General features: G+C 33.3%; 1 protein-coding gene and 1 long non-coding RNA gene across 2 annotated transcripts; both read right to left on the reverse strand.

Moving 5' to 3' along the window:
* Positions 1–6,201: 6,201 nt before the first annotated feature.
* Positions 6,202–7,626, reverse strand: LOC120143216. The gene is made up of 4 exons (XR_005517913.1): positions 7,579–7,626; positions 7,095–7,126; positions 6,941–6,991; positions 6,202–6,241 (listed from the first exon to the last, which is right to left on the reverse strand). It is a non-coding gene; the product is annotated as an uncharacterized LOC120143216 (long non-coding RNA).
* Positions 7,627–8,485: 859 nt separating this feature from the next.
* Positions 8,486–10,909, reverse strand: LOC120143215 (protein DEHYDRATION-INDUCED 19 homolog 3-like). Its single transcript, XM_039157600.1, has 4 exons — positions 10,735–10,909; positions 10,489–10,634; positions 8,964–9,041; positions 8,486–8,695 (listed from the first exon to the last, which is right to left on the reverse strand). The coding sequence occupies exons 1-4, from the start codon at positions 10,907–10,909 to the stop codon at positions 8,486–8,488; spliced, it is 609 nt and encodes a 202-aa protein (XP_039013531.1).
* Positions 10,910–22,899: the final 11,990 nt, after the last annotated feature.

The raw sequence follows: 22,899 nt of genomic DNA on the forward strand, positions 1-22,899 counted from the left end.
TCCCTCTCCAGTAGAAGTAGACTCAGGATCCGATAGTCTCTCTCCTCCCAAACGACGCTGAACGAGGGCGTCCAGCCAAGCCACCCCACCACAGTGAGTTTCTATTTTATTTTTAGTTTTCCTTTTTTGCATCTGCATATAGATTCATGTAGTTTTAATTTCATGCATTGAGGATAATGCATCATTCAAGTTTGGGGGAGGTATTGTACCATATTATGACATACTTTGTTAGAAAGCAGTTGATGATAATTGGTTGAAAATTTTGATTTTCATGACATAAGCATGTTAAGGTTATTCTTAGGAATGAATTAGGGATGCCCAATGATGAATGCATAATTTGATTGCCTATGCCATAAGTATTGTTAAGTCTTTCTAAAGAAGAGAACCAACCTTTGGCCTGATTCTTTGAAGTTCATAAACATAATTGTAGGCTCTCTTTGTTTCAGGTAATCTGTAAAATTTTTGGAAAAGAACTTTATGCTTGTCAAGACTTCAAAAATATTTTAAGGGTGAAGTAAAAACTCTCTAGTGTTTGAAAACTTGAAAAATAAGATGGGACACTCCTCTGTGCAAAGGCATAAACATAAAAACTCCATAAGAAATAAAGAGTAGCCACGACATATGAGTGAATGAAAGTAGTCACAGGATGACTCTGCCCGACTAGCTTGGGGGTGGAAGGTATGCTCCCTTTCACCTAGAGTGTGGAACGGTAGTTGTGATGAGCCGACTCCCCTGCCTAAAAAAAAGTTGATAAATAACTAGGAGTATAAACTAAGCCTGACAAATAATTTGTTACCTTGACAAACCAGAAGTAATTACTTAAGTTTTCTAATTACCTTTATGCAAATACTGGTTACAATCACGCACACACTATAGCAAAGAATCCCGACTAGCGAAGGGACATGACTTACATGACTGTCGAACATGTTGAAGCCAAACAATATTTATTGAGGGTTGAAATCTCAAACCATATGAATTTTTTAAGCCTGTTTTGCCATGAAATTTTTATTTTCTTCCAGCTATTGTACATTGCTTGAGGACAAGCAATAGCTTAAGTTTGGGGGTGTGATAACTCCGTAAAAAGACTTAATTTCTAGTCTTTTCACATAAGTTATTGCTTGTCTAAACAAAGTATGCATAGCATTTTAGTTGCATTTAGGTTACATTAGCTTGTGGTGGATAAATTTTGCTTAGGTAAGATTTATTTGGTTTGACTGATGCTGCTGAGGAGAAAGGGTTGTTTGGATTGTGCTTGTGCAGGAAACTTACAGGGGAAGAACATTTCAGTCGTGACAACATAAATTTACAAAGGCCAGCGAAACAAATGAGAACGTCAGGAGCAGATTTATCTCGCTGAGGCAAGGTTTATCTGAGGAAGTCTGAAGCAGGTGTGACGAAACCGCCTATATCACAAGCTAGCTGGATGGCCTACTTCACGTACAAGCAAGCCTTAATTATTCTGATAGCTGCCTTTCCTTTTTAAGTCTGGACATTTATTTGACAATGGTTATTTAATGAAACTCCAAAAAGCATGCAAAGCCCTAGGAGAAATTTCCTTATAAATAACCAGCCGTAGCTCCCAAAGAAAGGGGACAAGGAAGAAGAGAGAAGAACTTTACCAAAGGTGTGAGCAAGCAACTTCAGTACTTCTTCACCATCTACCCACCGACCTTTCGTACTGTCCTCCATAACCAGACGTTAGAAGAGCGGTGATCAGGCCTCGAGAGAGGGTGATCACCAAGACAGGCGTAGTGCTGATCAGAATCGTCACGACAGAGCCCCCAGTTTTGGGAGTCGTTCCTTTGTTTAACTCTTTATCTATTTGGGGTTGTACTAAACGTTAAATTTTGGATGATCTTTGATACCACCATGAATGTCTTACTTGATTTTAAACTTTGTGTTTCCTGAACAATATTTTTATGTTTTATGAATGATGAATTATATTTTGCTTATGACTATTTTGCTTACTTTTAAATATTTTTTCTTAACACTGTAAGAGCATCGAGAGATTGTCTGGGGTTTTGGTAAAGCATGTATTGGCAATATAAGAGTATCGAGAGATAGTCTTTTGTCTATATAAGGATTCTTATATTAGAGAGAATTAAGATAGATCGACGTAAGCAATATAATGAATCCGGGATGGTGAAGTTCTAACTTGTCTACCTTAGAGATAAGGAGTGGTTTCAATCGACTAAAAGAGATAGACGCTAGAGTAGGATAGACAATGCCTATAGTTTACACTGAAAGGTATTGCTACAATAATGGATTGTAGTTAACGGTGAGGAGTATTGCCATAGCAACCGTCTAAGAATACCTAGTAATCCTGTCGGGCAGCTTGAGCAAGTCATAATAATTAATTCTAGACTTAGAAATAATTGTTGACAATGCAAGGGTTTAGCATCAGTGCTCTGTGATATGTCTGAATATATGAGGTTGTTTGCATTCGATTTAAATCAACACTTATCTTGTTTTATTTACTTTAGTATTCTGCATATTTATTTTGTCTCGACCAAACTTTCATGTAATCATTAAACTACCTCTTTGTTTTATTAATATTAGAACTTAAGCTGGCAACTTAGTATGACTTAATTTGTGACATTAGTTCTAGTTATGGTGAAAATATATTTCTCAACCACTATGGAGACGATACTCACTTACCCTATATTACTTAAATCGATTGTGTATACTTGCACATATTTGCTTGCCTTAACATATACATTTACAAGCGATCAATAATATAGTATCTGCAGAGGGCATAAAAGTGGATCCTAAAAAGATTCAAGCTATAGTGGATTATCAACCCTTAAAGAATGTTTATAAAGTTCAATGTTTCTTGGGGCTCGCTGGTTATTATAGTAGATTTGTGATAAATTTTTCGATGCTAACTCTACCCCTAACTAAATTATTACGGAAGGATGTGTCTTTTATTTGGACAGAAAGATGTCAGAAAAGTTTTGATACACTCAAAAGAATAGTAACAGAGGCTCCAATTCTTGTGCAACCTGAGTCAGGTAATGATTATGTCATTTTCAGTGATGCATCTTATAACGGATTGGGATGTGTGCTGATGCAATAAGGGAAAGTTGTGGATTATGTCTCAAGACAGGTGAAGAATCCTGAAAGAAGTTACCCAACGCATGATTTGGAAATGGAAACTGTAGTGTTTGCTTTGAAAATCTAGCACCATTACCTATACGATGAGCGTTGCCATGTTTACACAGACCATAAAAGTCTAAAGTATTTTTTACTTATAAATAACTAAACTTAAGGAAGAGAAGATAGATCGAGCTCCTAAAGGATTATGATTTGGTTATTGACTATCATATGGGAAAAGCTAATATGGTAGCAGATGCGCTCAGTCGAAAGACTTTTGCAGCTTTAAGGTCTTTAGATGCATGTATCTATTTAAAAGAAGATGGTGCTTTAATTGCCGAATTAAAGTTAAGGCCGATTTTTTTGACCGGGTTAAAGAACTGCAAGGTAGAGATAAGAAATGATTAATGTAATTGGCGCAAGTCGATAAATGAGAAGCCAAAGATTTCAAAATTTGGGATAATGGATGCTTATATTACCAGGGAAGACTTTACATTCCTGATTATGAAGATTTGAGGAGAGATATTCTTTGCGAAGCTCATTATAGCCCTTTAACTATGCACCCAGGCGGTAATAAGATGTATCAAGACTTGAAGAGTTGTTATTGGTGGCCTGGCATGAAAAAAACTGTCATAGAGAATATTGCCAAATTTTTGACATGACAACAAGTGAAAGCTGAACATTAGGTGACATATGGTTTATTGCAACCTATATCTATTTTTGAGTGGAAGTGGGAGCGAGTAACAATGGACTTTGTTTTAGGGCTACTGTTGCCACTAGGTAAAAAGGACTTGATTTGGGTAATAGTAGACGATTGACCAAAACTCTTCAAAGTTAAAGATAAATTGATTTTGAAATTAAAAGTCAATTTTGAAAATCAAAATGAAATTTTGAAAAATGATTTGGAGCTTTTAAAAATCAAAATAAATTATTTAGAAAAAGTAAATTTTAATTTAAATGTTAAGCATGAAAGCTTAAGAAAAGAAAAAGAATTAATTTAAAAAAACAACCTATTACGTATAGAATTGATAAAAACCTCATATTATCATTTTCATGGTCACTAGGAACATACTTGTCCTTTAAAGAAAGGAAAACGTTTTAAAATTAGACAAGTATGGTTTCCTAAGGGAACAAGGGGCATTGGAACTAATGTCCAAGGATCCAAAGCAATTTGGATACCAAAATCCAAATAAATATCTCTTGTAGGTGTGTAGCAGCAATGGTGATGAAAATGATGATATTCAAGATGCTCTAGCCACACATGAAAAAGGAATGGGTAACCGCTAAGCTTAATGCTTTTAATTTTGGTTATTTGGTTGCTCATTTAATTTTAATCATGCATGAGTTTTTGTTTTAAATGATTATGCATTATTATTTTAATCCCATGTATGTTAAAAATGTTTTATGATGAACATTTTAAAGTTTAAATGAATTTTTATAATTTGTAGTTCATCATAATAAAATTTTGGTCAAAATTGGTTTTAATACAAATGATATCTCTTTAACAATTGATATCAACTTTTCAAATACTTTGATTTTAAATGCAAATGATATCTCTCTAACAATTGATATCAAAATTTTAAATTTTTTACCTAAATTTAAATGTTTATACATGTACTTAAAATTGTATAAGATATCTCTCTAAAAATTGATATAAAATTTTTTAAATGCATAAAAGTTTTCTAAAAAGTTTTATGCATATGCACTTAATTTCAACAATTGATATTGCATAAAGTATTTTAGACTTGGATACATTGAATTTCATGTACTACTAACATGTTTATGATTCTTTGTTGAAATTCAATTTTGGTTAAGTGTCAAGTTCTTAAAGCTAAATTTTGTTTGAAATGCATTTATTGAGGGGGAGCTTTGATTTTTCAAATGATTTTTTAAATTTCAAATTTGCCACTTACTCTCCAAAGTTATTTTGAACTTTAAAGGTTGAATAATTTTTTATGTAACAAAAAGGGGGAGAAGTATGGTTTGATTCAATTTCTTAATGAAAAAGGGGTAGCTTAACATTTTCATATATTTTCCAACAATTGGTAACAATTGGTATCTTTTTAACAATTGATATCCTTTTGTAAACAATTGGTATCTTTTTCATTAAACATTTTATTAAGGGGGAGTTTTGCCTAAAACAAATTTTCAAATGTTTTGTTATATCAAAAAGGGGGAGATTGTTGAACTAAGTTTTGATATAACAATTATGGAAAAATGTTTTTGGACTTAAATTTAATTTATTTAAAGTTTTCAAAAGGTTTCAAAAATAATTAAAATTCCATTAAATTCGGATTTGAGCAAAAATATTAAGAGGTATTGATACCCCTATAAATGGGTAACAATACCATGGATATTGATACCCTTATGAATTGGTATCAATACCCCTATGACTTCTCAAACATCGAATGCAATTTTGGTATAGATACCCTTGCATGGTATCGATACCCCAAGGCTCCAACGGCTAGCAACGACTAGTTAAATTTGAATTTAACAAAGGTAGTCACTACTAGAAAAAACCCCTTTAATGGCGCGCATTACGCGTCATCTATGGGTGCAGATGACACACAAATTCATTTCATTGAAGCCACTGACATATATATCAAATGACTCATAATTGTGTGTCATAAATCTATGACGCGCATTTATGACACACATTTATGACTCACATTTATGAAACGCATTGAGCGTCATTAAAGCCCCCGTCATAAATTAAGATGACACACATTTCTGTGTCCTAAATTTATGACACGTATTTATGACTTACATTGCCTTTCATTGAAGCCCCTGTCATAAATGAAGATGACACACATTTGTATGAGTTACATTCATGTGTCGTGATTGTATTTCATAAATTATATATATATTGTAGATTGACAAATAATCAAACTAAATCACATTTAATGCCTCATAATACTAAATATATATATCATATTATATATAAGCAATCCATTTGTATACAATATATTCACACTACAAATAGTTTACAATAAACGATTAGTCAAAGAAAACAAAGAAAATACGAAATTGAGAAAGAACATATAACCATTATATATATACAATAATGCACTTTGTTTCCAAATACTTAGAGCTTTGAGCATCTAGATAAAAAGCCACAGATATGTGCAAATAGGCAGTGTTGCCAAACCTGTATTGACAACAACAAAAAAATAAGGATGCTTAGAATATGCAAAAACAATATCAACAAAAGGTAAGAAAAATAAAACAAAGATGTTAAAATATTGCACATCCAGTACATAATAAGCTCCATATCGTATAAGCAATTTGCAGCCTATAGCATAAACCTTTTGGCAACTCAACAGCTTAAATGCATTTAAAATTTAATTTTCATTAAAATTATAAGAAAAACAAATTAGTGCTGTCAAAACCAGTTTCAGGGCAAGGCATTAAGATATGAAAACACAGAGCAAGACAAATGGCAGTAATTCAACAAATTAGGATCCTGCTTAATTAAGAAACTTCATTATGCAGAGAAGGCAACTTGACCACTCCACGAAACCCCCTTAACTTTAGTTCAAGTTTAAGAAAAAAATAAAAGATAAAACAATACATGTAGCAGGTATGTATTTTATACTTAAGCAATACAAGTTTAGAAAGCAGACAGATCATTGAGGAACAATATTATACTTAAAACAAAAAAGAGTCTGAAACAAGCAACAAGTTCACAAGTAATACTCTGTTTTCAGTCTCGGCAGGGTTTTCAAGCAGTATGTATTTTTTACTGACACAAGTTACTCATTACATAACACAAACCACACCATAATAAGGAAAACACTACACCACACACCAAACACAAATTCCAGTAATACCACAGTTAAATACTTACCAAAGACTTGATGCAAAGAAGCCACTTATAGGTATTACACATGTTGCATATCTACAACACCGAGAACATTTGTTTAGGAAAGAGAACATCGATACTGTAGCTAAGCAGTAATTGAGAATAATAACAGCTATTTTAGATAAAGAATAGCACTTACATTTCAAATGTCATTTTAACAAGAGCTACAACCTACATGGCAAGATTGAGGGAGAGGGAAATGCATTACAAAACTAGGAAAAACAATGGAAGATGAAGCTTACATAGGAAAATAATATATATGCTCTCAAATTTATTTTTCGCCTCTGTAGGTAAAATACAAAGCACAAAAAAAACACAATAGATCTTTAGTTTCAGGTCATAAAGAGACCATTAAGTTCTGGAAATGGGGACAATGTAACCAAAAAACACATTTTATTGTGGTAAACTTAATTAGCATTCATACAGGTAGTTGCATTTGCATATATTGTTGAGACGGGAGTATGTGTATGTATGATATGACAGATGTGTATATGATACAAGAAATGTTTATGTATGATAGTTGCAGTCTTTATTCTACAAGAAAATATACTAGTCCATATGATAGTTGTATGACTAATGTGTATGTATGATGTGACAGATGTGTATCAGAAAAGTTTTCTTACATTCTTATTGACCAGCACTTCAAGTCCGTTCTCGACTATGTCTTTTAGTATTCGAAGCATTATTACCTTGCATCGAGATTCAACAACACAAGTTAAAGCACTATAGGAACGAGAACTTTCAGCATTGATACTAGTCACGCCTGTCCTTCTACTTGATAATCCCAACATCATTCATCCAACATCTTATTACTGGAATAAATGGTCTAATCCATTTCTCTCAAGCTTGAGCTACTTGAGTGAATCAAGATTGAGTACTTTAATTAACTAACGCTTAAGGCTCTCCGCCCTTCATTTTTAATATAGTCAATATTTATAAAAGAAACTAATAAATGGATAAAATATAGTGATTAATATACATATTAACAAATTATCAAAAAAAATCAAATCCAGCAAGTTGAGCTTGAGTGTCTCGAGTGAATTACAAGAAGGATTCAAGCATGACAAATGAAGCTCAGTCAAGCTTAATCCAAATTTAAAGTCTCAAGATTTCTTATAAAGCCGACTTTGAGCTTGGCGATGTATCAGTTCGAATCAGATCAATTATATCCCTAATCATAGCACACATGAATAACTGACTAAGCAACCTTTTTTCTTATATAGTAGTCAAAGCTCCTATATTTTGTGTACTATTAGTTTCACAACTTTTTTTTTTACTAATCCTTCCTTTCAGCAAGAAAAAGCTAAAGTAGAAAGGGTGGATATCAGTTTAATCTGTATACACATTATATGTACAAAACATAGTGGAATACCATCATAAAACTTCTAACAGTAGAATAAGGCTTCACAAAAATTCAAATTTTAAAGTATTATGAAATCTTAGTTTAGTCTAAAATTTGAGTTCTCACCCCAGATACAATACCATTTTCAACTTTCTGTAAAAGAGATTCCATGTGTTGAGACTGTTCACTCAGAAAACAAAAATGAAAGAAACGGATGAATCCGCAGGAGGTGCACTGTAAAGAAATGAAAGCAACAGATCGGGTCTTGTATTGGAGGAAGAAAGTGAAGAACATGACATGAAAAGAAGAGTTTGATAATGCACATCATGCAATTCCTTCCTCAAGGAAGAAAGAGGTGACAAAGAGCCGTCTTTATGAAAATATAGTTTATGGTTACTGTAATCATTAGTCAAGGGACACAGATAATAAAACTCAAAAGAATCTGGCCTAAATTATACTTAAAAAAACCCTCAAAGCAGCCTCATGGTCACACATAAAAAGTTAATATTTAAAATTGACCGGTTCAGAGAGATTTAGTAAAAGAAACATGATGTCATGAGAAATGATTCAAGCACAATGACATAATCTTGAACGGGTAGTTGAAGAAATAGGGAAAAAGAAACTAAATAAGAAAAATATTTCAACTAAAAAGTAAAACAATGATATCTTGAAAATATTCTCGTGTTGTGGTGTTATGTGGTCAACCATGTTCATACCCACTCTCTGAGCACAAACGGGGAATACCTGCAATTATAAGCGATATAGATTAAATGATCTTAGACATCATTTACATCTAAACTACAATTAAAACTAAATAATCTTTAAGTAACCCGATGATTCAGAGATTCAATAAGAATTCCTTTTGGTAAAGTCAACACTAAACTTGTTCTTCTCTAACAGAAGACTTCATATCATGTAATAAGTATATATTAAGGAAAGTTCTGTTAACTATAATTTACACTGATAATGTACAAAGTCTTAACTCCTGCCAACAAACCAACACATATACAAAAGAGAGAGGGAGAGAGAATATGGTCTCCCAACTTCAATAAACGACACCAAACTACATAAGCTTATAGGGCCTCTAGATTATGAATGAATGTCAGTTTCAAAAATGCGATAATTTTGTTGTGCAGCCGGGAAACCTAAGGCTAACTTGCGTTGGATTTTATCCTAAAATGTTTAACTGTTTACTCTAAAAAGTTAAACAATTGGCAATAATCTTGGTTGCAACCGAGAATTTTACATTGCGGCCAGTTTTAACCAAAAATGGTACTATGTCTACTCTAAAAAATTACATAATTGGTAATAATTTTGGTTACAACCGAGAATGTTACATGAGTTTCTTTACCAACTTTTTAGATTGGAACCATAATAGTTATGCAATTTACATTATTTGTAACGGAGAACGTAATATTTTTTGGTTACAACCTAAAATGTTACCCAGTTTACTCTAAAGAGTAACACACTTGGTAAGTCTTTCGGTTACAACCAATTGCAGCCTTTTCTTAGCCTTATATTAACTGGTTTTATTTTAGAACCCCTAAAAAATGGGTATTATGTATAGACTAATAATAAAAGCCAGATTGCCATTAAAAGCATGAAGATGAGAACAAAAATTGTCCAGTAGCTTTAGCAATCATTTATTCACTAACAGTGAGTGAATAAATTAAAAGTCATAAAATTTGGGCAAGAATGATGAAGCCAATGATAATCATATAAGCTTCCATGGGTAGAAAATAACAATTTAAGCCAGACAAAATTGCAAGATGTTAGAAAGTGTTCATAAATTGAGTGACACTAGTTTGATAATACTGAATAAGAATGAGGGAAAGGAATCGAGTAATTCAGTTCTGATAACATCTATTCATCAATCTAAGTTCCCAGATGGATTACCAAAAACTGTCCAATACCTGATTCTCTTCCCTCAAGTGGCAAAGGCATTGCATTGTAAAAGGGATCCGTACAACATAATTCAAAGAGTTGACCGAGTTTGACATTCTTTTACTGGGTAAACTTATGCACATACACTAATAGACCCCCCTTGTCTAACCATTTTTGACCGTCGATTACCAAACTAAAGAATATCCGGGAAGTGTAAAACATTCCTTAAATATCATTTCTAACAATCGTTCAAAACAAAAGAAAAATTCACGCCTAACAACAAATCCAAAAAGGGCTTAGTGCATACCCCATACCCAGCTTCAAGATTATGCTCCTCGTCGATATGGCAGCACAATCCAAGTAAATAAAAATCCTCCGAACAGTACAGGAAGGGGTATTCCGTCATCAATTCATCATCTTCTTCAATCTCTTCAAAATCAATAGAAATATCTGCTTCCAAAATTAATAACACCCCATTCGGTAACCGCATAAAATCCGGAAAACAAAAACTCAAAATCAAAAGCAACAAAAAATAAACAAATAAAATGCCAACCACTATGGGATTTAAGAGTGGATTGATAGCTCCTAGATGAAGCTGAGAAGGCAAAGCTCCAAGTATCATCCTCCCCTGAAACTTTTAGATAACGCTCTAAACTGCAGGTTTGTTTGGATTTTGGAGGGGTAGGGTTTGGGGAAGATGCATTCTCCATCTGATCACTCAATATCATGTTAACATGAATGCAAAGAGAAAAACGAAAACATAGGTTTAGTGTGAAGGGAAGAAGCGGGAAAGGATGAAAATTATGGGGGAAAATTAAAAGACGACTTTTACATATGACACACAATTAAAAGTGTACTCCGTGTTTTTACAAATTTTTTGAATTGTGACTATTAAATATGACACACATTATTGTAAGTCATAAATCATTCAAATTTTAAGAAACATGACATTTTTTATGACACATTTTTTGCAAGTCATAAATTAGTGTTTGTCATCGTTCGTGTGTCATTAAAAGTATATTTTCTTATAGTGAGTACCGATACCCCTGTGTTTGGATAGCCTTGGTTTGCAGAAAAATAATCCTCAAACAGCTCCAAAACATCCCCAACGGTTATATACAACTTTAAACTCATTTCAAGCTATAAATGCAAGCTGAGGACTCTTGAAGAAAGAAGAGAACAACTATCCAAGCAATCAAACACAAGAGAAGAGCTTTTCAATCTTATTTCATCCTCTCTTGTAAATATTTTTGTTCTTGTGAACTTAATTCTTGTAAACACCTACCTTATAGAGATTTTCTTGTTTACATTTCCTTTCATTGTAAAGGGGTTTTGGTTCTAGCTAAGCCTTCTAAAAGATAGGGAAAGGTTCTAGTTTAACCCATGAAAAACTAGGGAGATTGTAAAGGTTATCTCTTTGTCCTGTAATAAGAAAGAACAAATTAGTGAATTTGTTGGAAAATCCTTGGTGAGGACCTAAGGTAGTGGATGTAGACTTGGTTAAGAAGTCGAACCACTATAAATAGTTGTGCAATTCTTTATCTTTCAATCTCCTTACTCCCTAAACACAAAAATCGATCCCAACCCTCTTTGCAAACCATTCCAGTTATCGATTCGAGCTTCCGCAAATCCTCACTCTCGATGAATTGATTGGTTCCCTTCTCACTCATGAGATGATGTTCAAAGAATGAGGTAGGCATTGTTTTCAAATCCACCAATGAAAACTATCAAGATTTAAGTGATGAGGTGGATGAAGACGATGATGAACAAGAAGAAGAGATGGCCATGCTCTTGAAAGAACTCAAGAGATTCATGATTTTCAAGGAAATGAAACATGAATCAACCAAGAAGAAGAGTCCCCCGGTTGCTTCAATTGTCAAAGAAAGGGACATGTCAATCATGAATGTCCTCCTCTAAATAAAAAGGGGTCAAGCAAGAATAAGGCAATTGTTGCATCTTCGAGTGATGAAGATGATTCCAATGATGAAGATGAAGTAGTCAACCTATGCCTCATGGCCACTCATGAAGAATTCGAGGTATCATATAACTCAAATGAATTTAATTCATTTACTTTTGATGAGTTGCAAGATTCTTATATTATGTTGTATTTGGGATTTAAGACCATGAATTCCAAATATATGAAATAATTTCAAAACTCAACATTGAAAATAAATGGATTTTGAAAGCAAGAGTTGATTTTGAAAATAAAAAAGAATTTAAACAAATGATTTAAAGATTTCAAAAATCAAAATAAATGATTTAGAAAAGGAAAATTTTGAGTTAGAAGTTAAGCTAGAAAGCTTAACAAAAGAAAAAGAATTAATTTTTTAAAAAAAATTATTATGTTTAAAAAGGGCAACACATTGCCATTATTATGGTCATAAGGAACATACTTTTTCTTTGAAAAAAGGAAAAAGTTTTAAAATTAGACAAGTATGGGTTCCTAAGGGAACAAGGAGCACTGAAACTAACGTCCAAGGATCCAAAGCAATTTGGATACCAAAATCCAAATAAATATCTATTGTAGGTGTGTGGGAGCAATGCTGATGAAAATGATGATATTCAAGATGCTATAGCCATACATGAAAATGGAATTGGTAACTTCTAAGCTTAATGCTTTTAATTTTGGTTATTTGGTTGCTCATTAAATTTTAATCATGCATGAATTTTTGTTTTAAATGATTATGCATTATTTTTTTAATCTCATGTATGTTAAAAAGGTTTTATGATGAACATATTATTGTTTTAATGAATTTTCAGAATTTTTAGTTCATCATAATAAAATTTTGGTCAAAATTGGTTTTAATACAAATCATATCTCTCTAATAATTGATATCAACTTTAAAAATACATTGATTTTAAATGAAAATTATACCTCTCTAACAATTGATATCAAAATTTTAAAATTTTATACCAAAATTTAAATGTTTATGCATTTACTTAGAATTGTATAAGATATCTCTCTAACAATTGATATCAAAAATTTTAAATGCATATCATTTTTAAAAAAAGCTTTATGCATATGCACTTAATTTCAAATATTTATATTGCATAAAGTATTTTAGACTTGGATAAATTGAATTTCATGTACTACTAACATGTTTGTTATTATTTGTTGAAATTCAATTTTGTTTAAGTGATAAGTTCTTAAAGCTAAATTTTGTTTGAAATGCATTTATTGATGGGAGCTTTGATTTTTCAAATGATTTTTTAAATGTCAAATTTACCACTTACTCTCCAAAGTTATTTTGAACTTTAAAGGATGAATTATTTTTGAAACCTTTTGAAAACTTTAAATAAATTCAATTCAAGTCCAAAAACATTTTGCCATAATTGTTATATCAAAACTTAGTTCAATAAAAAAAACTCAGTTTATTCCAGTTCAGTAGACTACTCGATGAATAAGTTTGCAGAGTTTTAGATAAAAGAAATAATGAGATTGCATGGAGTATCGATATCAATAGTTTTTTATCAAGATCCAAGGTTTACTTCAAGATTCTGGAAGTCTTTACACGAGTCATTGGGTACTCGATTGAACTTCAGTACAACTTTTCATCCACAAATATGTTAAGGGCATGTGTGATTGAATTTAAGGGATCATGGATATGTTTTTATCGTTGGCTGAATTCGCGTATAATAATAGTTATCAATAAAGTATTAAGATGGCCCTGTATGAAGCTCTGTATGGGAGAAAGTGTATAACACCATAAAATTGGTTTGAACTGAAAGATCGAGACCTGGTCGGACCGGATTTGATGAAAGATAAGGAGGATAAAGTGAAAAATATCTAGATCAATCTTAAGGTAGCCTCAGATTTCCAGAAATCCTATAAAATTTGAAAAAAATAAAGGAAATAGAATATCAAGTGGGAGACAGTATTTTTGAACGTATCGCCGTGGAAGAAGCTGTTACGTTTTAGGCAGAAAGGAAAGCTGAGTCTGATGTTCATTGGACCGTATGAAATATTAAAAAGGGTTGGACTAGTAGCTTATGAGTTAGCTTTACCTCCAGACATGGACAAGATTCACAATGTTTTCCATGTATCAATGCTTAAAAGATATAGATCAGATCCCTCACATGTTATCATTTATTAGGAAATAGAGATCCGACCAGATTTGACTTATAAGGAAGAACCTGTACGGATCTTGGCTAAGGAAACCAACGAATTGTGTAACAAAAGGATTCTGTTGGTTAAAGTTCTTAGGCAGTTTCCATATCTCTTTGGTTCATGTACTTCTTTAAATTCGAGGATGAATTTTAATAAGGGGGAGAATTATAATGGCCCAAATAGTGAATTAAGAACTTTATTGAAAGAATTTAAAAATTAGGAGGAACAATTCGATTAAAGGATAAAGATGAGAATGACTAGGATTAATGGTTTACAGTAAATTGTGACAATGGATTATTAAGAGGGCAGTTTGCATTTACAAGAAAATGAATTTAAAATTATTAGTTATTAAGGTATTAAATTTAAGGGGAAAAGGGAAAGTAATCACTAAAAAGCCATTTCCTTTTTATTCTTCTTTCACGTGGGTTAACTCTTCTCCATAGCTCCAAAGGTAAGCTTCAATTAAATCAGTTTTTCCTTTTGATTGTGCGTTGTTTTTTCAACCTTAAGTGATATAGAAGCTTAAGGAAGTATAAAATGAGATTAAAGCCATGAAATGGAAAAAATATTGGAGATTTTAGAAAATGGGTTTTGAAATTATATGTTAGTATATTAGTGTTTATTGAGGTTTAATGGTAGATTTAACTTGCCAAAGTGGTAAATGAAATATTATAAGTATTAGATGGGATTAAGAACATATTAGAAAAAGTGGTTTGATTATTAGATTTGAATGTTCTTGAAAGATTTTAGATGTTATAAGAGGCTAAATGAACGAATATTAGTATGAATAGTTAAGGAATGGTTGAATAGTATGGTATGGGATAAATATAACGAAAATTGATCTTATTTTGTTGAAAATCAGGTTGAAAACTGGAAATTATGGGTAAGGGTATCGGTACTTCTAGAACAGTACCGATACTATAGGCTAAAATTGGATAAATTAGCTGAGTAGTATCGGTACTGATTCAATCAGTATCGATACTGATGAGGTAGTATCGGTACCATGGTGAGGGTATCGATACCAGGCCACATCGAATCTAATTTTGGTATCAATATCGGGTAAGGGGTATCGGTATCATAGTATAGTATTATCGATACCATGGTAAGGGTATCGATACCAGGAAGCATCAAACCTAATTTTGGTATCGATACCCGAAAGGGGTATCGATACTATAATATATAAGTATTAGTACCATGGTAGTAGTATCGATACTATGGAGTCAGCATTTTTAAAAATAGGTTGATATTGGAATTGAAAGTTATTGATATGTTATTTTGAGTACTGTTTAAGTATAATGGTTAGAAAATATTCTAACATTGATTATGGTGCATGTTTTTATGGATACTTGAGTAGATCGAAAACAAGCTCCCGAAATAAGTAAAACTAAGGGCAAAGGCAAAGTTTAGGAGTAATCATCCTTGCATTTTGGATATATAGCGAGGAATGTCAGATGAGTGCATTTATTTTGTACATTAAGAGTTATAAAGATATGTTGTTAAATATATATATAATGTATTTATATATCATTACTATGTGTACTACAGGCACTTTGTGTGCATATTCACGGAATTCATCAAGAGCTGATGAATCACCGTACAAGCACTTTGTGTGCATATTCACGGAATTCATCATGAGTTGAAGAATCACCGTACAGGCACTTTGTGTGCAACCCACGAAATTCATCATGAGTTTATGAATTTTCGTATAGGCACTACTTGTGCATTCTAATAAATGAACATGAATAGAAAATGGGTAAATGACCATAATAGCACTAATGGTGCAAAGTTATAAGGTTTACAATAAATTGTAAAGAGTTGATCAATATTAAATGGTTACCATATATTTATTTTTATAAGTTACTTATGATTAAGTATGTCTCACTAAGTAATAATTAACGTGTGTTTGTTTCACGCGTAGGTTGAATACCGGTTGAGTAAGGAGATCATCGGATATCAAGTTAGAGTCACCTAATCAGTAACAATATGATATACTTGTCTACTTTTGACATATTTTAGTCAGAATGTAATAGGTTTAGGAAAAATGCTCTGAAAATCTTTTGAATTAAAGTACTTCAAAATGGTGAATTGTGGAACATCTCTTTTTATTTGTGTATGTAAGTTTAATGCATGTTTAATTATAATTAATATTATAATGGTTTATAAAATGAAACAAATTGTATGGATTTTCAAATGGGAAACTTTTTAAAATTTATGTGACATCTGTAGCTCGTATACATAAAGGTATACAAGAGATGGGTGTTACATTTATTGGTATCAGAGCTATAGGTTTAGCCAATTCTTGGCCAAATCAACTGTAATTTTTTTTAATGTAAAAAGAGTTTACATGCCACTAATATGTCAAGGTTACTGATAGGGTATAGAATGAATATGAAAGATGTCTCTCCTTACTAATGTAATTACTATTTAATGAATGTTATGATAGATCTCAGATTCTACGAATTCGAGAATAGTGGTTGGTCGAGAGAGTAGAGATGAATCGGGTAGAGAAAGTTATGAAGAGAATAGTGAACATTCGATTCCTTTGGACAAAGCCAGTGCACCGACACCCTAGGGTATGCATGTGCTGGATTTTGGAGCGTTTATGCAAGCTCTTGACACTATTTTGATAGGGTTTCAACCTCCTCTACCTCCCCTTGCTCCTCCTGTACCGTGAATGCTAATTCCGAAAGAGTTAAGAAGTTTGGGTGCTCCTGAGTTTAGAGGAGAAGAAGGTGAAGGTACTATGGATGTAGATTTATGGTTAAACGATGTGATGATGATGTTGGAAAGCCTTCAATCCTCCGACCATGAGAAGTTGGGTGGAGCTATATCGGTACTCAAAGGATCGGCTAGGGTATGGTGGAGAAACATGATAATGTATGCGTCACCCGAGAAAGTGAACTGGCAGTTCTTTCAAGAGAGTTTAAAAACAAGTTACTATGGATGTAGATTTATGGTTAAACGATGTGATGATGATGTTGGAAAGCCTTCAATCCTCCGACCATGAGAAGTTGGGTGGAGCTATATCGTTACTCAAAGGATCGGCTAGGGTATGGTGGAGAAACATGATAATGTATGCGTCACCCGAGAAAGTGAACTGGCAGTTCTTTCAAGAGGAGTTTAAAAACAAGTATATCGGGGAGTAATTCACGAGATCAATATGTTAAAATTTCTAAAATGGTTTGGTTTATTGAGGGACTGAGGCCAAAGTTGAAAGAGATGATGTTGGCCTTGAATTTGCCTAGTTTACATGTAGTGAAAAATATAGTTAAGGCGGTTGAAAGAGCTCAAGAGGAGACATTGGCAGCAGACTAGAGTGTGTAGACAAGAAAAAGGATTGGAATGTCTTCATCTACATCTCATGCGAATAGAGGCAAAGGCTCAAGTTTACGATATACTTATAGAGCGGATGTTGCAGCTGCACATAAGTCTAAGTAGTCCCATTCTCTTGCTGCGAGCTCGGGTAGAGCTTTTGGAGAAAGGAGTAATCAATGTCAAATATGTAGTAGATTTCATCGGGGAACATGTAGAGTGCTTTCTGACTCTTTTTTGGTTTATGGCGAAGCAGGTCACTATGCTCAAAATTGTCCGTAAAAGTCCAGGGATAGACCAGCATAAACCTAGAGATCGGTAGCTGCACCAAGTTAAAGTAGAGGAATAGGAAGATCAGGAGGTCAACATAAGTCTAGTCAAAGACAACAGACTTGGGGAGTACATTTTACCTATTTGATGAGCCTTATTTTTTTATAGTTGACCTAGGTTTTACGCACTCTTATATTAGTAAAAAGTTGGATAGAACTAGAGGAATTCCCTTTGAACCAATTTCTAGTGAAATGGTAGCGGTAAACCCTATGGGTTATAGTGCAAGGGTAACACGGGTGTGTAGAAAATGACCAATTAAGATTCAAGGGGTTGTCTTCTTGGAAAATTTAATGGAGTTTCCCTTTGATGAGTTTGAAATCATTTTGGGCATTGATTGGTTGTCTCCACACCATTGATGGGCAGACTGTCATCACAAACGATTATTCCTTAAGGATACAGAAGGCTTTGAAATTGTGGTGTTAGGTGAGAAGACAAAATCCTTGTCTAATTTGATATCAGCTTTAACCGAAAAGAGAATAATGTCAAAAGGATGCGTAGCTTTTCTACCTAATGTAATAGACACTAGAGTTCTGGAAGTAAGATTGTAGGATATTCCCATGGTTAGGGAGTCTCTAGAGGTTTTTCCGGATGAGTTACCGGGTTTCCCTTCAGATCGAGAAGTAGAATTCAGAATTGAGGTTTACTCGGGTACTGAAACTATTTCTATGGCTCCGTCTTGAATGGCTCCAACAGAGTTAAGGGAACTAAAAGCCCAGTTGCAGGAGCTACTTGATAAAGGATTCATCCGACCCAATGTTTCTCCTTGGGGAGTGCCTGTGCTATTTGTGAAAAGAAGGACGAGTCTATTTTGTTATGTATTGATTATCGTCAATTGAACAAGGTAACGATAAAAAACAAGTATTCTTTTCTGAGGATTGATGATATGTTTAACCAGTTGAAAGGTGCAGCAGTGTTCTCAAAAATAGAACTGAGGTCGGGGTACCATCAGTCAAGGACCGAAAAGGAGGATATTTCCAAGATGGCTTTTTAGACTTGGTATGGACACTATGAATTTTTAGTAATGTCGTTTATATTAACAAATGCTCCTGCTGCATTTATGGATTTAATGAACAGAATATTCCAACCGTACTTGGATTAGTTCATGGTAGTGTTTATAGATGATATTTTGGTATATTCCAAGTCAAGGGAAGAACATGATGCTCATCTTCGGGTAGTTCTTCAAATACATCGTGAAAAGAAGTTGTATGTGAATTTTTCCAAATGCGAGTTTTGGTAAAGAGTCAAGATATAGTGGATTGACAACCCCCAAAGAATGTTTATGAAATTCAGAGTTTCTTGGGGCTCGCTGGTTATTATAGGAGATTTGTGAAGAATTTTTCGATGTTAAAATTACCGCTAACTAAAGTGTTACGGAAGGATGTGTCTTTTGTTTAGATGGAAAGATGCCAGGAAAGTTTTGATATGCTCAAGAGAATAGTAACAGAGGCTCCCATTCTTGTGCAACCTGAGTCAGGTAAGGATTTTGTCATTTTCAGTGATGCTTCTCATAAATGATTGGGATGTGTGCTGATACAAGAGGGGAAAGTTCTGGCTTATGCATCAAGACAGCTGAAGAATCATGAAAGAAATTACCCAACACATGATTTGGAATTGGCAGTCGTTGTGGTTGCTTTGAAAATATGGCGCCATTATCTATACGATGAACGTTGGCATGTTTACACATACCATAAAAGTCTAAAGTATTTGTTGATTCAGAAAGAACTGAACTTAAGGCAGAGAAGATGGATTGAGCTCTTAAAGGATTATGATTTGGATATTGACTATAATCTGAAAAAAGCTAATGTAATAGCAGATACGCTCAGTCGAAAGACTTTTACAGCTTTAAGGGATTTAGATGCACGTATGTATTTAAAGAAGATGGTTCTTTAATTTCCGAATTAAAGTTAAGGCCGATGTTTTTGGATCGGGTTAAAGAGCTGCAAGGTAGAGATAAGAAATGCTTAATGAGATTGGTGCAACTCGAAAAGGGAGAAGCCAAAGATTTCAAAATTTAGGATAATAAATGCTTATATTACCGGGGAAGGGAATAAGATGTACCAAGACTTGAAGAGTCATTATTGGTGGTCTGATATGAAAAGAGCTGTCATAGAGTTTTTTGCCAAATGTTTGACATGTCAGCAAGTGAAAGTTGAACATCAGGTGCCATATGGTTTATTGAAACCTATATCTATTCCTGAGTGGAAGTGGGAGCGAGTAACAATGGACTTTGTTCCGGGCTACCGTTGTCATCTGGTAAAAAATACTCAATTTGTGTAATAGTAGACAAATTGACCAAAACAACTCATTTTATTCCGGTTTGAGTAGACTACTCGATGAATAGGTTTGCGGAGTTGTATATAAAAGAAATAGTGAGATTGTATGGAGTACCGATATCAATAGTGTCTGATCGAGACCCAATGTCTACTTCAAGATTATGAAAGTCTTTACATGAGTCATTGGGTACTCGATTGAACTTCAGTACAACTTTTCATCCGTAAACAGATAGGCAATTAGAATGAACTATTCAGATATTGGAAGATATGTTGAGGGTATGTGTGATTGAATTTAAGGGATCATGGGATAAGTTTTTGCTGTTAGCGGAATTCACGTATAATAATAGTTATCAATCGAGTATTAAGATGGCCCTGTATGAAGCTCTATATGGGAGAAAGTGTAGAACACCATTAAATTGATTTGAACTGAAAGATTGAGACCTGGTCGGGCCGGATTTGTTGAAAGATATGGAGGATAAAGTGAAAAATATCCAGAGGAATCTTAAGATAGCCTCAGATCGCCAGAAGTCTTATGCAATTTTAAAAGGGAATGAAATAGAATATCAATTGGGAGACAAATTATTTTTGAAAGTACCACATTGGAAGAAGGTATTACATTTTGGGCAGAAAGGAAAGCTAAGTCCGATGTTCATTGGACCGTATGAAATATTAAAAAGGGTTGGACCAGTAGCTTATCAGTTAGCTTTACCTCCAAACATGGACAAGATTCACAATGTTTTCCATGTATCGATGCTTATAAGATATAGATAAGATCCCTCGCATGTTATCACTCATGAGGAAATAGAGATCCGACCAGATTTGACGTATGAGGAAGAACCAGTACGAATCTTGGCTAAGGAAACCAATAAATTGCGTAACAAAAGGATTCCGTTGGTTAAAGTGCTTTGGCTGAATCATAAGGTTGAAGAGGCTACCTGGGAAAGAGAGGAGGATATGAAAAGGCAGTTTCCACATCTCTACAGTTCAGGTAATTCTTAAAATTCGAGGACGAATTTTATTAAGGGGGAAAAGTAATGCCCCAAATAGTGAATTAAGGACTTTATTGAAAGAATTTAAAAATTAGGAGGAATGATTCTATTAAAGGATAAAGATGAGAATTATTAGGATTAATGGTTTACAATAAATTGTGATAATGGATTATTCAGAGGGCAGTTTGGTCATTTACAAGAAAATGAATTTAAAATTATTAGTTATTAAGATATTAAATTTTAGGTGAAATGGGAAAATAAACACCAAAAAGCTATTTCCTTTTTCTTCTTTTTTTACGTGGGTGAAGTCTTCTCCATAGCTCCAAATGTAAGCTTCAATTAAATAAGTTTTTCCTTTTGATTGTGGGTTGTTTTTACAACCTTAAGTGATATAGAAGCTTAATGAAGTATTAAATGAGATTAAAGCCATGAAATGGAGAAAATATTAGAGATTTTAGAAAATTGGTTTTGAAATAATATGTTAGTATATTGGTGTTTATTGAGGTTTAATGGTAGATTTGACTTGCCAAAGTGGTAAATAAAAGATTAGAAGTATTAGATGGGATTAAGAACATATTAGAAAAAGTGGTTTGATTATTAGATTTGAATGTTCTTGAAAGAATTTAGATGTTATAAGAGGCTAAATGAAGGAATGTTAGTATGGATAGTTAAGTAAGAGTTTAATAGTATGGTATGGGATAAATATAACAAAAATTGATCTCATTTAGTTGAAAATCGAGTTGAAAACTGGAAATTTTGGGTAAGGGTATCGATGCTGCTAAAATAGTACCAATATTATAGGCTAAAATGGGATAAATTAGCTGAGTATTATCGGTACTAATTTAATCAGTATAGATACCGATGAGGTAGTATCGATACCAGACCACATCGAATCTAATTTTTGTTTCCTTACTGGGGAAGGGGTATCGGTACCATAATATAGTAGTATCGATACCATGGTAAAGATATCGATACCCTGAAGCATCAAACCTAGTTTTGGTATCGATACCCGAATGGGGTATCAATACTATAGTATAGAAGTTTTGGTACCATGGTAGTAGTATCGATACTATGGAGGCAGAAATGTTAAAAATAAGCTGATATTGGTATATAAAGTTATTGATATGTTCTTTTGAGTATTGTTTAAGTATAATGGTTAGAAAATAGTCTAACATTGATTATGATACATGTTTTTATGGATGCTTGAGTAGATCGAAACCAAGCTCCCGAAATAAGCAAAACTAAGGGCAATGACAAAGTTCCAGAGTAATCAGCCTTACATTTTGGATATATAGCGAGGAAAGTGTGGTGAGTGCATTTATTTTGTACATTAACAGTTATAAAGATATGTTGTTAAAAATATATATATATTGCATTGATATATCAATATTATGTGTATTATAGGAAATTTGTTTCCATATTTTCGGAATTCATCATGAGTTGATGAATCACCGTACAGGGACTTTGTGTGCATATTCACGAAATTCATTATGAGTTCATGAATCACCGTACAAGCACTTTGTGTGCATATTCACGGAATTCATCATGAGTTGATGAATCACCATACAAGCACTTTATGTGCAACCCACTGAATTCATCATGAGTTGATAAATTTTTGTATAGGCACTACTTGTGCATTCTAATAAATGAACATGAATGGAAATTTGGTAAATGACCATAATAGCACTAATGGTGCAAAGTTATAA

The sequence above is a fragment of the Hibiscus syriacus genome, unplaced genomic scaffold, assembly GCF_006381635.1.
Source record: "Hibiscus syriacus cultivar Baekdansim isolate YM2019G1 unplaced genomic scaffold, ASM638163v2 tig00110839_pilon, whole genome shotgun sequence".
In the NCBI taxonomy this organism is placed as follows: domain Eukaryota; kingdom Viridiplantae; phylum Streptophyta; class Magnoliopsida; order Malvales; family Malvaceae; genus Hibiscus; species Hibiscus syriacus.

Excerpts from the sequence above, each read along its gene's own strand:
- LOC120143215 (XM_039157600.1), bottom strand. The coding sequence starts at position 10,909 with ATGATATTGAGTGATCAGATGGAGAATGCATCTTCCCCAAACCCTACC. Across the intron at positions 10,635-10,734 it reads CACTCTTAAATCCCATAGTG|CAGATATTTCTATTGATTTT; the intron begins GTTGGCATTTTA and ends TAATTTTGGAAG. Across the intron at positions 9,042-10,488 it reads ATCTTGAAGCTGGGTATGGG|GTATTCCCCGTTTGTGCTCA; the intron begins GTATGCACTAAG and ends TTATAATTGCAG.